The 16481-nt window shown below is 34.7% G+C and overlaps 1 protein-coding gene across 1 annotated transcript in view; it reads left to right on the top strand.

Moving 5' to 3' along the window:
* The first annotated feature begins 247 nt into the window (after positions 1–247).
* Positions 248–16481, top strand: part of LOC144380025 (transmembrane protein 135-like) — a 78823-nt gene continuing 62589 nt past the window's right edge. Inside the window, exon 1 of the mRNA XM_078061396.1 lies at positions 248–347. Coding sequence (XP_077917522.1) covers positions 328–347 — 20 coding nt within the window. The 5' untranslated portion in view covers positions 248–327. The remainder of the gene's footprint in view (positions 348–16481) is intronic.

Here is a 16481-nt window from a genome sequence, read left to right as displayed (position 1 = left end):
AACAAAACAAGTAAAGGGAAAAAAAAAGAGAGGAGAGACAAACCAAGAAACAGACTCTTAACTATAGAAAACAAACTGATGGTTACCAGAGGGGAGGTGCTTGGGGGGATGTGGATTAAAGAGTACACTTGTCCTGATAAGTACCCCACGATGTATGGAATTGGTGAATCATTATCTTGTACTCTTGAAACTAATATAACACTGTATGGTAACTATACTGGAATTAAAACTTAGAAAAAGAAAGATACACAAATGATGTCAGTGTTCTTTTGCAAGTAATATATTTTCTCCTTGTTGTAGGTCCTTTTGTTCTGCATCACAGCTGCCATGTACATGTTCTTTTTCAGGTATGTCCTGTTATACCTATTTATTTTAATAGAAAAAATAGGGTTCCTTTGCGTTTTTTAAATCAGCCATGTAACTAATGTTGTTCCCTAAATAATTATTTCTCACAAGTAGCACGAGGTTTTGTTTTGTTTTTGTTTCCTTCCTCTAGGATTGTTAGAGATAAATCACTGCTTCTTAGTGGATAGAAGAGAGGGAAAAAAGATTTGTTTTGTTTGTTTGTTTGTTTTTCATATTCTCCTTACAGGTTCATCTTGGAAAGCTGAATATATAAATTAATAATCTTAAATACTGATAAGTGAGTTTTTGTTTTTTGTGGACCTGATTTTAGATATTCTCCACTCTCCAACATTTTAAATCAATTTAAGTCAACATTTTAAATTTAAATAAGAAATTTAAATAAATTTAAATAAGAAAAAAGTGATGGTAGGGCTTAATCTAAATCTTCTGCCAAGGTAACCTAGCACATTAATAATTGTCTTTAAAATATTAAATTAGTCCATAATGTCAGAGTTGTATTTCTCATTGACATTGAAACTGTGAGGCCTGTGGAGCAGTGTTAGGATGGCTCAAGATTTCAAGGCCAATGAAAAGGATACCATCGTTCTATAGCCATAGCAGTACAGGAAGAGGATTTTGGATTGGGAAGAGTCCATTCCTTCCTAACCTTTATTGTCAGTGATACCAGTAATTCCCATTTATTTCAGTCTTATTACACTAATTTGAATAGACTTTTCTTGATTTTTCTGGATATAGGCAGAATTCAATCACAATAGGAAGGACCAAACTTTTAAAATTAAAATTTGTACTTGATTGACCAAAGCAGTTACAGATTTTAATAAGATATATTTGATAGATATCTTAATTTTTTTCTTTTTACCTAAATCAGACAATTCAACCATACCAGAATTTTAAAACAATTTCCTGCCAGAACATCCTAATAAATATTTGATAAGCACAATGATAGGATTTTAACTTACTATGACTTTATCCAAAATTTTACATGCACATTTAAAGTGATGCTGCTGCTGTTATTCTTGTAAAGGGACAGCCAGGCCATTAGAAGGGAAAAATGGATCAGATTTCAAGGTAGGGAGAACTTGATTTGTAAAGGATTGGTAATGGGTGCATAATATTTTTTGTCAGTTATTAATGACTGAAAAATCATTGCAGCTCTCCGGGGGTCTTTGTGAAATTGTTTGAGCTACCATATGGTCTCTTTCTTATATTTTAACAATTTAGGGGTGTCTACCATATGGTCTCTTTCTTATATTTTAACAATTTATGGGTCAGGTATAGGAGTTAGGGACAATGACTATATCATTTCATCAATTTCCAAAAATTGTATATTGTATTCAGATACATTATTAGGACAATATGTAAAAAGTTCACATGGTTGATCTTTATGTCTATCTAGTCTGAAGGTAAAGCTTACCTAGTGGGGAAAATATAAAAAAGAGAAAAACTTAGAAACCTATCTTCTGTTGACATGTACAGGAGGAAAATACAATATCAAGTAAATTTTCTTTTTGTGAAAATTCCCAAAAGCAGATAGTTAAATGCAACAGTCCTTCCAGTCTGACACTTAAAGACAGTGTATTTGATCAACAGTTAGCATTTCTTAGTCGTCAGTTTTTGAGGTTTAAAAAACAAATTGTATGTTGAATATCGTGATAATGCCCAAGTTTTAGCTTGGTCCTCAGAAATCATACTTTGAAAACTGCTGCCATCAACGTAGTATTTTTGGTATAGAAAGAAAATCAGCCCTATAAATATGTATTTTGGTGTAGAGCTATGAAGCCTTTTCCTGTTTCAGTCACAAAGTCTAGGTTAAAAACAACATTTTAAAATACTTTCCAGAAGGCTCAATACAAGGTTTTAGTGCCAAGATAAACATTTTCAGTTTTCTGAGGAAAGGGCTTGTTTTCTCCTAAAAGAAGCACTATCACCAAATTCCTAGTGTTCTTGGCAGAAGTTAGTTTGAATAACTCAACAAAAGAGGTTTGGCAAATGGTAAAATAAAACCATTTATAAAGTACTACAATCAAACAAAACAATGTTACATGTTTGTCTGAACTCTGGCCTGTGTTTGGAATGAACAAACAACATTGTACATAGCAGTTAGCGAGTCTAATTGCATTAAAATATTTTATTCTTAAAACTCAGTTTAATATACAGATATTTGAGGTCATATTTTTTCCATTTATTAACAATTTTAATTCTAATTGCTTAAAATAGGTAAATATCAAATGATATTGTCCCTAGGTTTCCATTTATACTAATTTCCTTTGAGAAGAGAGGATAAGGGAGTCATTTTATGTTAGAAATTAATAAGCTTGTGTTTTTATCCTAACCTATAAGTGGGAAAAAGGGAAATGAGACCCCCTTTCAATAGAGAGGAAATGTGCCAATTTTATTTATTTATTTTTTTTTTTTTTTTAAAGATTTTATTTATTTATTTGAGAGAGAGAATGAGAGAGAGAGAGAACACATGAGAGGGGATAGGGTCAGAGGACGAAGCAGACTCCCTGCCAAGCAGTGAGCCCGATGCGGGACTCGATCCAGGGACTCCAGGATCATGACCTGAGCCGAAGGCAGTCGCTTAACCAACTGAGCCACCCAGGCGCCCCGCCAATTTTATTTATTTAGAGTAGGAACTTGAGGAAGTAGTTCTATAAGTATTTTCTAAAAGTGACATATAGGATGTGATGGTTATAGTATGAATTTACTTAAAAAGTAATGCAGTGTTCTTAGTATTAAAATCATGGCTATTAAAATGTGTAATGAAAACATCTTACTTTTGAGTAGTTCTTTTGTTATTTTTTAATAGGTACAGTTTTCTTTTCACATGCATTTTCTCATACACAGTGATCTTGATTTTCAATCTGTACATCAGAAATAAGGCTTACATTCAGATAGAATTCTAAGAAAACTTCAGAGGCTTGGGTTGAGGAACGTGAAGAGAGTTCTAGTTCTTAGCCAGCTGGCCATCCATCCATCCAGGTGTCTGTTGATACCAACATATGCTGTGGATTCTGTTAAGAACTGGGGTACAATATTTTGAAGATATTTTGAAAGAAGTCTTTCTGTACAACCCCCCAGTGGGCATTCTTCATAATGATTCTGCTTCCATTGTTCAATCATGTTATTATTTTGTATGTTGTTGTCATAACTTCGTCTTAGAGCATGTCTGTCACTATGAAGCAGAAATCATAGTTGAAAATTTGGTAGAATATTTCTTCTCATGCATACCTTTAAAGCACATTTTTTTTTTAACTTCTAAATGTATACTTATGGGTAAAGCAACTTTTTTTTTTAAGTCAAGGATTTATTATAGTTGTTGATTCGGGCTTTATTAGGATCTTTCCAACAGTCATGTGGAGAGAAGAAATGAGTCTCTTTTGAACCATTAGCTCTTTCATTTTTTTAACTGAAAAGCAAAGGAGAGAATCAACAACAACACAAACAGCATGCCAAAACTAATACACATAATCCTGCTAACAAAAAACAATGAAACATGCTATACTTTTAAACAATTTATTTATTGGTTTTATTTCAACATTAGGTATCTGTGTATGGAGAACACATAGTTTAGAAAAGTGAAATAATTCAGTTTCACTTTTCTTTAATAATTTAATTTAAAATAGTGTCATAAAGCATATCATGACAGCTTTGATCCCATCCTGGTGAGTACCTAGCTAGAAATTCTTTCCACCTGCCTTTGCAAAGGCAGCAACAAATCCAACAGTTTGTTTAAACATGTAGATTGAAAGGCTCAGACTTGTTGTCATAGCAGATAATCTATGGACTGTGTATGACTGATTCACAGGAGACATAACTTAATCTGCTATAAACATTGAAAAACGTATTTTTATTTAGAATCTAGTGCAAATTAAAGTTGATTGTTGTTGTGTTTAAAACATTATTTAGAAATAGTATTGATGCCTGCCATGGATGAATTCTGGTCAAGTCTCTGTGAAGGTACAAATAATAAACTGTTTCATTAGTCTCAAGATAATGGATGTATTTTGTTTTTAAGAAAATGAAATGACACTATTCATTGGCTGTCTGCATTTTTGAGTGAAAGACATTTGTGATTGTCCTTGAATCTCCTAATGTAAACGGAATCTAGTATCTTTGAAGTGACTTTAACAGCAAGTAAAGAAATTTTGATCTGGGTCTTTCGACAATTATTGATTTTAACAAAAGCCCTTTAAATATCAATTAGGTTCTATTTTTTAAAGTACTGCCTAAAACTACGCAGAAATCCAGTCTAGAAAATTATATATAGCATTTGAACTTTAAAAGTTTTACTTCAGGATTAGGAGAGTTTGCCCTAATGAGGTTTGTATTTTGAAGAGATTTCTTCCAGCAAAGCAGAGAGTGAATTGGGGGCTTGTAGGGGGCATAATGGCAGTTAATGGGAGGATACTGTTGCAGTTATCCTGGAAGAAAATGGTGGGGGCGTGACTGAAGGTTATTATGGTAATAATAAATAATAAACATAGTAAAGAGTGGATCTATATGAGATATGAGTATTGATGCTTGGATGAAGAAGAGAAAAACACTGGAAATTAGCAAATTAGCAAATTAGAAAATGTATGGGAATTGAGTACAGGTTTTGCAATTACTGAGATTGAAGTGCATTTAAGACACTCACATTAAGAGATATAAATGTATATCACTTGGGTATTTGGAGATTAGGACATAAATAGAGGCTATGCTTGATTGTCACACCAATTGGTTGAGTACAGACAAATTATACAACTTCTGTATGCTTAGTTTTTTCTTTATTAAAAAGTATAAATTATTATATGGACCTCATAGGTTGGCTTCTGGTGATTAAATTAGCACAGTGTCTTTCAAACTTTTTTGAATATGACCCAAAATAAGAACTACACACACACACACATAAATTTTCCAGAATAATACTTAACCTTACTACATGGAATACATTTGGATATTTTTTATTCTAATTTGTTTTATTTAAAAAGCTGCTTTGAACTACCAGCAGTGTGAAAAAACACTGAGCTAATATAGGTGAGCACCTTGCTCAGTGATTATTACTTTAGCAGAAGTAGAGTTATGAGTAGTGATTATTGTCTGTAAACTAGGAAAGAAAGTTAATTAAAATGGAGGATTTCAAGAATGAGGGCATTATCTTTAGTGTTAATGCTGTAAATATATTCATTAAGGTAAGGGCTAAAAATGTTCATTTGCTCTAGCAACCTGGTTGTCAGTGGTAACCAGCTAGAGAAATTTTTGTTGCTGAATTGGGATAGTAGATTGAGAAATGTGACATGATGTTCACTTTAAATATATACAATTAATTTTGTCAATTATTTTTTGAGGAAAGTTAGGAAAATTTTTTTTAATAAATGCAAAAAAGGTGTGAGCTGAGGAAGCGGAATGAGTATAATAAACTCAAAGTTTGAGCGGAGAAAGGGCAAGTTGTTATAGGAGTAAGGTTTTCTTTTGGATTCCTTCTTAGTTTTTTTTTTTTTAGGCAAGAGAGACTAGACTATGGGAAAGTTTAAGTGAGTAAAAGAAGGTTGCACAAGCAGGAGAGATTAACAAGTTGGGGAAATAGGAAAGAGAAGAGAAATGGTCTAAAATGCAGTCCAGAATGTCAACAGAGATAGCTAGATTGTTAAACCTATTTGTCTGATAGAGATCATGTTAGATAATTATGAGGAAATTGAAGTTCCTTTTAAAAGCCTTGAACATACTGTTTAAGTGGAAGAGGATTGATAAATATAGAAGAGGTAGTAAATAGAAAAATCTTAGGTCTTTGGCTTCCTAAATTCATTGTCATTCTTAAAAGGTATTAATTACAAGTTAATTAATTTGTTGATAAAAATTGACATGGGCTTGGGAAACCAACATTCCTCAGAAGATATATGCAGGTGAACTGAGGTACTTTCATAAATGGCAACTAACTAGGGAGCTTACCAAGAATGCAAAATCTGTCCTATGCAAAGATAAAGGTAGAGATCCTCAGGACTGTTGCTTTCCTCAAAGCAAGTTGAAAAGGTGAGAAAACATAGGTTCAAAATTTTGTAAATCACTGTGTCTGACAATGCAGAGCTTATTATCAAGTCAAATGACTGTAATCTGACTTTCTTTTTGGGGGAGGTAGAGAATTAGTCTGCCCATGTGGTGAATATACTCCATCTATGGATGGAAGTTGTGGCAAATCTGTTTTCACTTTTTGCCTATCAGCCTTTGAAATACTGTGCCTCAATAAAGAAATTGCTCAAACATTTTATATCTAATATAAATGTTTGTTGTTTTTTAGTAGAAAGCAAAGAGAAATATTGTTTGGAGAAATACTATCAACTTAAAATGCAACTTCTTACAGACTTCGTGGCACACAATCACATTAGAAGTGGTCAGTTGTCTTTGCAGTTTTATTTTCAAGAATAAAAATGCATTTTTGGGTGGTTTTCTAAATGTAAATATTTTATTTATTTTTATTGATGTCGAAGTTCAAGAAGTGATGACATGTTACTAAGTCAGTGAAGAGTTTACACTGTTAACATGCCAGTAGGCTTGTTCTAGTAGTTCTCAGGTTCCACTGGATGTTGGAGCCTCTGTGAATCAAGATGGCAGTTTGCAGTTACAATAAAGGATAAACCATAATTATGCTTATCTTTTTTTTTTTACTAAAACAATTTTAACTTATGTTAGCACTTTTCACCTAAATCAAGTTGGCACTATATAGTTGTATTTATTTTTTATTGAATCTGTAAGATACAATGTAGCTAGAATTTAATAGTAGTTAATAGCTATGTCATGCATAAGGAGTCATTTGTTCCAAGTTCTACACTTGTATTTATTTTATTAACAGAAGAATAATTCTTATAAATAATTCTTCTTAAGTATTTAGGAGAAATGAAAATGTTTTTGTTTTGGAAATGACAATTCACAGAAGATTTTAATAAAGCATTTCTGTTTTGAGCAACAAAAAATCACTCTTGGGTGTAAGAATCTGTTACCTTAACAGAAGTCTCAGCAAATCAAATATTCATAAGTAAGAGAAATAATATGATAAAGTTCTAACATTAGTGGTGAATTCTTGAAATAATGTACATTTTTTTTTCCCTGATGATGTCAGTCATAGTTTATTAGCATTGGTGATTATTGCTGGAGATGGTTTGAGTAAAAGAGTACCTGGTAAATGTTTGAATAAATGATACTGAGTTTAAAATATCTAATGATTGAGTAAAATTTTTAGCTTTTCAGAATTTTCATTTACTTAATGAAAAACATAGATGTGCTTTTGGAGGTTCCATGGTATAATGGAAATTGTATAGTCTTCAGTGCCTCACGTTCGAACAGACCTCTCTTTAGGTTTTGGCTCTTACCACTTACTAATTCTGTGGCTTTGGTAAATTATTTCTTTGGTTTCTTTTTAAATTTTTCATCCATAAAAGTATCCCTATAGTTATGAGAATTTAGAACAGATATCCCCAAGAAAATATTTTTTAAATGATATTTAAGTTTCCAAGCTAATCCTTTAAAATTAACCTATAAATGAATCCATAAAATGTACTTGGAGTATAGTGCCAGTAGTACTATAGAAACAAATAATATTTATGATAATATATTTTTGGGAAAATATATTTATTTCCAATATGTTAGAGCTAAAGCAAAAGGATTGGAAATTACCCAGTTCTTGAGCTATTCCACAGCGTCCCCTGTCAGAGCAAGAGCTCAGAGCATAGGAGACGGGAAATGAGGGGATAGAAGAACAGAATTAGACCTCTCAGGAAGAGAGTGGTTAAAAGCAAAACGAAACAGTGGCGCCTGGGTGGCTCAGGTGGTTAAGCATCTGACTCTTGGTTTTGGCTCAGGTCATGATTTCAGGGTCGTGAGATAGAGCCCCGCATTGGGCTCGTGCTCTGTGAGGAGTCTGCTAAAGATTCTCTCCCTCCCACCCCGAAATAAATAATCTTAAAACAAACAAACAAACAAAAACAGGCTAATACCGCAAATTTAAGAGCCAAAAGAGTGGGATTATGGTTTAACCTGGGGCTTTCCTTTTACTTGTCTTCCTTTTTCTTTCTTCTCCTCCCTATTCCCTACTCTGATGCCATCTGACTGGAGGGGTGTTGGGGCAGCACAATAAGTGGGACTAGAGAAGAAGGGGTCTTGGAAGTATAGGGTAGATGGGCGCTGTGGGGGTTGGGGTAGGTGGGTAGGGAGGAGAGTGAGGAGGAAGGAAGTGTATTGGCCCCAGATTCCCAGAGCAGCAAGATTTGGCTGTGTCTTTCTGTTGCCAGCCTTACTCTTAACTAGTTGCTAGTCCATCCATTGGAAATTGGTTTAAAAAAAATCTAAAGAATGGAACCAACCAAGGTTATGGGGATTAAGGAGTGCAACTTGTTGTGATGAGCACCCGGTGATGTATGGAATTGTTGAATCACTACACATACACCTAAAAGTAATGCAACACTGTATGTTAACTAACTGGAATTAAAATAAAAACTTAAAAAAAAAGAATGGAGCCAAATAGGGTATCCTTTTCACTCCACGTTCCAAATCTCTCTGGGCATCATATTGCATCATATTCTATCATAACTCAACAGAATAAAGCCATAGGTGATTCCTGAAAGTGTCTACAGCACTTTTTTTGTCATTTTTCAAACAGCTACCGTGCACTTGACCCTGTTTTCACACAGTTGACTATTTCATCTCTTGCCTGTAGAGGTGGGAATGATAGAGAAGGGGAGGAATAAGGAAGAGGAAACAATTGCTAGAAGCAGTAGGTTAAGAGGAGGCCTAAGTTATGTTGCTAGAGTGGCCATTTGTATTGGAAGAATCTACATTCATTTTTGTGTATCTTCCGTGTAGTTAAAAGCCAGTATTTTCCCAGAATTTGCTGGTATATCATCTTCTTGTATAAAAGGGGCTGAGGAGAGCGCCCGTGCTCTCCTCTGCCATAGGAGGTTATAGGGAGAAGCCTCTGTCCATGAGGAGGTGGGCTGCACCAGGCACTGAGTAGGCTGGCACCCATGGCCTTGGACTTCCCAGCACCAAGAGCCGTGAGAAACAGATTTCCGTTGTTTGTAAGCCATCCAGTGTCTAGTATTTTGTTATACTAGCTTGAACTAAGACAACTGGGAAGGGCTTTTCCACTTTCTAATGTAATGCGTTAATATTTCAGGTGTCCATTACAAAAATTGGCTTGCAGACCTGCTTGCTACCCTGAGGTGTAGGCCAACTACTGTCTCCATGTAAGCTTCCTTTCCCTTAAAGGAAAGTCTTTTAATAGGAGTCTTTTAAATGAAGTCTGAAATTATAAACTCCTTTGAATTAAATTTATTATTCATTCTTAACCCAAACACCACTCTACTGTATACAATAGAAGATCTATAGTATTAGCCAAAACCAGGGATTCCAGCTATGCAAACTTACACACCTATACACCATAGTCGTAATTATAACTTACTCCATTTCATTTGGGCTTGAGATATAAATATAATGGTTTTGAAAATATGAGATTAAAGTTATTTGGAATTGAATATAATTTATAAATGATAAATATAGAAGCTTGAAGCGATTTAGCTGTGAAGAGACGATACAGAAGTAATTGCAGATACTTTTAAGAATTACCTTTTGGCTTTATTTGGTTGAGTTATGATATAATGCCTAGAGAGATTTTTAAATTTGGGAATTATGATGAGTAAAGAAGAATGATAAAACTAACTCTATAATGAGAACTGATGCCTTGTGAATTAGAAAAATAGCCAGAATTTTGTAAAACACATTAGAGGACAAATAGCCTCAAATTAAGATTATATTGATTTTTTTGTAAAATACATATATGTATATATTTTGTTCATTGTAGAAAAATACCAAACAAAATCTTTCAGAGAATAACTGCTACCTTTGTGTATATCCTTATTGGCCATTTGCTATGTCTTTGTCTGTCTTTCCTCTCCACCTGCCTGCCTTCTCTCCCTCTGCCTTCCGCTTTCCCTTCCTTCCTTATTCCTTTTCTTCCCCCCTCCTCATTTCCTCTCTCCTTCCACATCTTCTACATAGATATACTTCTCAAATGAGATCATATCATGTTGCTGGATGATGAAATGCCTTTTGTTGGCATATCTGCATTAGAAAAGACTAGGAACTTTCTGTGATTAGTCTAAGCAGCAAGCCTTCTCTTGAATTACACACACTTATACTCACATCCACTTGCCCAGGTGCACACAACAAATTATTAGAAGCGGTAGAAAGGATTCTGACACCAGTCTTCAGTTCTTCACTAAAAGAAACTGGTGATAACTCTTAATAATCTGAACATGACTAAAATAATGATTCCAAGCATCTATTCTTTCAAGTCCGGGGAATCCTCTTCTGTGTGCTATCTTCTTCTTGTTTAAGGAGAATTACTACTAATCACAGAAAGTTCTTAGACTTTGCTGATACAGATGTACAAATTTGAAGCAGTTAATTGCTTATTTTATTGGTTATGAGGAATGCTGTAACTCACTATGTTTTTTTCAAGCCTGACTTTGTTTCTGTTGTTTTCAACCGTGTGAGTTTGCTTAGAGGTAAGTAAGGGGCACTGTAGTGTAGCAGAGTTGGTTAAGAGCGTGAACTGTGGAGCCAGGCTGCGTTACGTTCAAATCTTCACTTCATCTAACTTGTTTTGTGATCTTGGCTAAGCTACTTAGCCTCTCTGTGCATCAGCTTTCTCATCTTAAAGTGGGAATAGTAATAGTACTTACCTCATGGGATTATTATAAGAATTAAATGACTGTTGAGGCGCCTGGGTGGTTCAGTCCTTAAGCGTCTGCCTTCAGCTCAGGGATCAAGCCCCGCATTGGGCTCCCTGCTCTGCAGGAAGCCTGCTTCTCCCTCTCTCTCTCCCCCTGCTTGTGTTACCTCTCTCACTGTCTCTGTCTCTCTGTCAAATAAAAGAATTAAATGACTGTCATATTTTACACACTCAATAAATGTTAGCTATTTTTATTATTTAAGTCTGAGCTGTAAAGATCATTCATGTAGTCTATGATTCCATTTATATGATATGTCCAGAATAGGCAAATCCATAGAGATAGAAAGTAGATTTGCATTGCCTATGACTAGGGGACTTGCAGGGAATGGGGAATGACTACAAATGAGTATTTTTTTTATGGTGATGAAAATGTTCTTAAAGTAATTGTGATGATGGGTACACAAGGCTGGGACTATAAAAATCACTGAATGTTGCATTTTAAATAGTGATTTGTATATTATGTAAATTATATCAATTAGCATGTTATTAAAAAATCTGAACTGGAAACAAACCTTTGTTGCACAGAGGCATGGTGTTTCTTGTGTTACCACCATCAGATATCCCACTGGTTGCTGCCTCTCAGGGATGCTACTCGTTTTTGTGGGCACATAGGCGTACACTGAAACAGAACATCAGGAGACTTCTCTTTTTCTCAGGTGTATTTGAAGGAGTGTTCCCTTGGAGAATGACAGAATGAAGAACATGCACGTGCCCTGTAGGGCTTATCAGCTCTCTTTCCAGAATTGTCAGAACTGCAGTTTAGGATATGTATGCTCTTGGTTATGAGACACTACACTTTGGAATTAGAAGGAAAACAAAAGAGGAAGCTGCCATAGAAGTCTCAAGTGTATATAAGATTGTTAATACAACATTGTGCTGAAATTCGTTTTTTGATATTTCTGAGTTAGGATGTTAAATTTTTTACTTGGTAGTAGCGTTTGAAAAGTGCAGTTTAAAAAAAGGTTTATAGGCTTGCCAACAAAGACTAATTTCAGAAATACATGCAGATATGGTACAATATCAAAAGTACTTATTAATTGGAGGAAAACAAGATGAAGGATGAGATAAAGTTATTTATATGAAACAGGCGTTTAGTGAAAATATTCTTAAATATAAGTCTGATGACTTATAGGCATCAGAATGAACACATGAGGAGAAGAACTGCCCTAACTGACCCGCAGACCTGCAGCATGACACAGAGCTGGCCCAGTCAACTTGCTTATTACATGCTATGCTCCGTAGATGACAGCTAAAACTGGGATAATAAATTAAAGTAAAATACACAATGAATGCTAAAAGAAGTTGATATTGAGAAAAATGTAAGAGAGAGAAAAAGAAACTTAATAATCGCTAAGCATCCAAAGTGAGTATATGAATACCTGTTTTCTATTTCATCTAAGAAAAGGACTTGGGTAAGCCCATTTCCCCTTGTTAGAGACATTTAGGATATTTGGGGAAAATGTCCTGACTCTATATATAAGTCTTGCTTATCAAAGTGAAAAGTCATGGATTGCCATTTAAAGACTGATCACGAGGATGTTCTTTAAATACCTAGAAAGTGCATTGCTAATACATCCCAATTTAGTTTGAATGAAAATTAAATTATAGTCTTTGGCAAAAGAAATTATTAGTTCATGACTTGATTATATTTTGAATATGTATTTCATAGATTATATTTGATTATATATTGAAGAAGAATTTTGCTGTAGTGTCCTTTTATTTTGAGGGAGATGTTTTAAATCGCTGTCCTTGCCGTAGAAAATTATTGAATTGAATGGAAGGGCATAGAAGGAAATTATATTAGTATTTATGTCATGTATCATCAATTCTTTTTCTTTCATGATCTATTCTAGACATTTTTTAAAAAGTCACAGCAAAAATTGGAAATATTTGGATTTATTCCAATCTGTATCCTTAAAATGTCAAATAAAATCTCCACTCATGAAGGCTTATTTTTCGTGCTGCACAGGTTTAGTGACAGGGCTTCCTGGGGGAGGAAGTACGTTACAGCTGCACTGAGCTGAAAGTTACAGTAAAAGAATATTTTTCCACCATTATCAGTTTTCAGCACAGATTCTGTCTCTAATTTGTGTTTGAGTCACTGAACCAGGAAGGTGTTTACCTGCAAGGTGAGCTGGTCGAAACGGGAGAAGCTTGTAAGTTCTAAAATTTCAGCCATAGTCTTCCCTAGAGGAAGAAAAAAGTGGGTCTCCTCCTCCCTTTTTTATATGCTCTTGTCAATCACAAAGCCTCTTTGTACTGGTGGGGCCTGGATGGTGACTGAGGGCTGGCTGTTTATCGTGTTCCCGTCATCCTAAAACGCAAAATAAAAGGAGGAGGAAAACATAACTTTGGGTTCCCAGGCCTTAGAGAATTAAGTTGCTTGTGGCAGCCCGGGTCCTCTGAATCCAAGCTACCTTGGAATGCTTTCTGAGGTGATTTGTTTGTTCACTAAAATGGAGTATGTAATTCTTACAGTTTTAAGCTCCTTAAAGCACATTCAGAACAAGAATAATATTCAGAATCTGATAATGGAAAGCAGTTGAGCTTATCAGAGTTAATGTCTTCTATCACAGAAACATCAAGCTCTAGTAATAGGAGCACAATTGCTATTTTATCTTATGTTTCTTGCTTGAGTGTTAAAAAGATGCTTTTGGAATTGGATAATTCTCAATTGTACCAATTGTAATATTTTGTACAAACCCTTCTTGCAGGGTGTCATTTTAAGATATTTTCAGGGATTCTTATAGAAGAGGAGACTCCCCTCACCTTTTAAAATCACTAGCAACTTCTGGTATGAAACATGTAGGGAAATTTGTTATAGCAAGCCAACCTTGTTGAAATTACTTGAGTCCTAAGACTTACAGTCATTAAAGTTTTTGATCGCTTAACTAAAGTTATTGACTCTTTCTTTTGGATTTTAGCTTATATCCCTTATAATTTTCTATTACATTCTAATGATAGGAACAACTGTGTGAATGGATATGAGTTGGACTGATATGGCTTTCACCTTAAAAGAATATTGACCTGGTGAAATAGTGTTCTTTTAAATTATTCTTTAGAAGAGCAGAAACAAAATAGTTCCAATAAGGATGAAAAAGAAAGGTTTTGTTGTTAAATGAGGTATTCCTTTTTATTGATTCCGAAGTACACACTTACTAATGCTCAAGAGGTATAAAATGAATTATTACAAATTCAGATGTCTGATGTAAAAGCTATAAGGAAATTCTCAAACTTGTATGTGCATACAGATCACTGGGAGATTTTATTGAAATGCAGATGATGATTCAGTTGGTCTGGGGTGGGATCTTAGCTTCTGCATTTCCAGGAAGTTCCCAGGTGATGCTAGTGCTGCTGGCCCTGGGATCACATCTTGAGCGGCACATCTGTAAGTCACCTCAAGAAACAAATTATAAAATTAAAATGAAAAAAAAAAAAATCCAAGACTTTATAATCTCACTGCCTCTCTTGGCAACCCATTCTAGTAGTTGACAATATATAGAGTCAGGACATTTTCCCCAAATATCCTAAATGTCTCTAACAAGGGGAAATGGGCTTATCCAAGTCCTTTTCTTAGATGAAATAGAAAACAGGTATTCATATACTCACTTTGGATGCTTAGTGATTATTAAGTTTCTCCTTCTCTCTCTTACATTTTTCTCAATATCAACTTCTTTTAGCATTCATTGTGTATTTTACTTTAATTTATTATCCCAGTTTTAGCTGGCATCTACAGAGCATAGCATGTAACAAGCAAGTTGACTGGGCCAGCTCTGTGTCATGCTGCAGGTCTGTGGGTCAGTTAGGGCAGTTCTTCTCCTCATGTGTTCATTCTGATGCCCACGCTGAAGAGACAAAAGCTATGCAAGGAAAGCCGTCCTCAGGGCAGTGGAATGAGGTTTGTTTTCACTAACGCATTCTCCAAAATGTTTGTAAGTGTATATCTTAAGTGCTTTATTAGCACACATCTATATTCGCTCATTTACCAAGGCATTTTCTTCGAGTATGAGTTCCCTAGCTGGGGTCCTGAGTTGTTTTTGTTGTATAAACCATACTTATAAGGTGTTGTCTTTCCAAAGCATTCAACTCAGTTTCCATGGAAAAAAAAATTTAATCCTTTTTGGTTTATGTAATGTGTAGGTCAGTTACATAATTACATTAATAAATATAAATGACATCAACACATCTGGGGACAAACACAACCGATTTTTGACAGGCATATAACTCAGCTAGTGTGAACAGATGTGTATGCAGTCATATTTGAGAGTGGTGTTTTTATTTCTGAGCAATCAATGTGAATATTAGAATGTTTTACAGAGAAAATAGAGACGCCAAGATAAATTTGTCTTATTTAATGTAGTCTCCTAAATGGAGGTTAGATAATTTTTTACAGTAAAGAGCACATTTAAAACATACTAACTTCTGATCCTACACCTTTTACCTCTGCAATATCATCATCCTGGCTTCTTTTCCATTCTTTCAGGATTTTTTTCTATGCTTTAAAGCCCTCAAAATTTGGCCGTTACCCTTTTTTTTTTTGTTGGTGGTGGTGGGGGCGGGGGGCTTGTTATTTATCCTAGTAGAGCCAAACTTCAGTCATACTTTCACTGTAGGAATCAATTTATATATTTGACATAGATCTTGATGCTTATTTAGCCTAAAAATAACTGAATTTAAGAATTCATGGATTATATGCTGATTCAGTGTTATTTTAAATTCATTTGATATGTTGCAAAATTCCATAAACAAAAGTATTTTCCTTTAAAGTGAATAATACCAATACTTAATGTTTCAGAGGATCATAGATTTTTAGAGTAGGGAGCAAATTAGAGATTATGTAATATAGCATTGTCCCTTTTCTGTTGAGGAAACAGAATCTCTGAGGATTTTTGTGACTTGTCTTAGCTCAGTCAGCAATTAGGGCAGAGGTAGAAGTAGAATTTTGAAAAATTTGCTTTAAATACCATAAATCATTTCAAAACAGTTGAATATTTAGAAATTTATGTGAGAAACATGGCAAAAGATTCAGCTGTTTTTGTACTCTTAAATGTACAATGTAATGGAAAGCACTTTTTGAGAGGAAAGCTGAAATTAAACGGAAAGACCTAGAAATTAAGGAAGGTAAAAGTTTGGTCACAATTTTCTTTCTTTTTTTTATTTTATTTTTTTTAAAGATTTTATTTATTTATTTGAGACAGAGAGAATGAGAGAGAGAGAGCACATGAGAGGGGAGAGGGTCAGAGGGAGAAGCAGGCTCCCTGCTGAGCAGGGAGCCCAATGTGGGACTCGATCCAGGGACTCCAGGATCATGACCTGAGCCGAAGGCAGTCGCTTAACCAACTGAGCCACC

Source organism: Halichoerus grypus, chromosome 14 (assembly GCF_964656455.1).
Source record: "Halichoerus grypus chromosome 14, mHalGry1.hap1.1, whole genome shotgun sequence".
Lineage (NCBI taxonomy): Eukaryota > Metazoa > Chordata > Mammalia > Carnivora > Phocidae > Halichoerus > Halichoerus grypus.
Note: the sequence above shows the minus strand (reverse complement) of the source record. Positions and strands in the feature narration are given on the sequence as shown.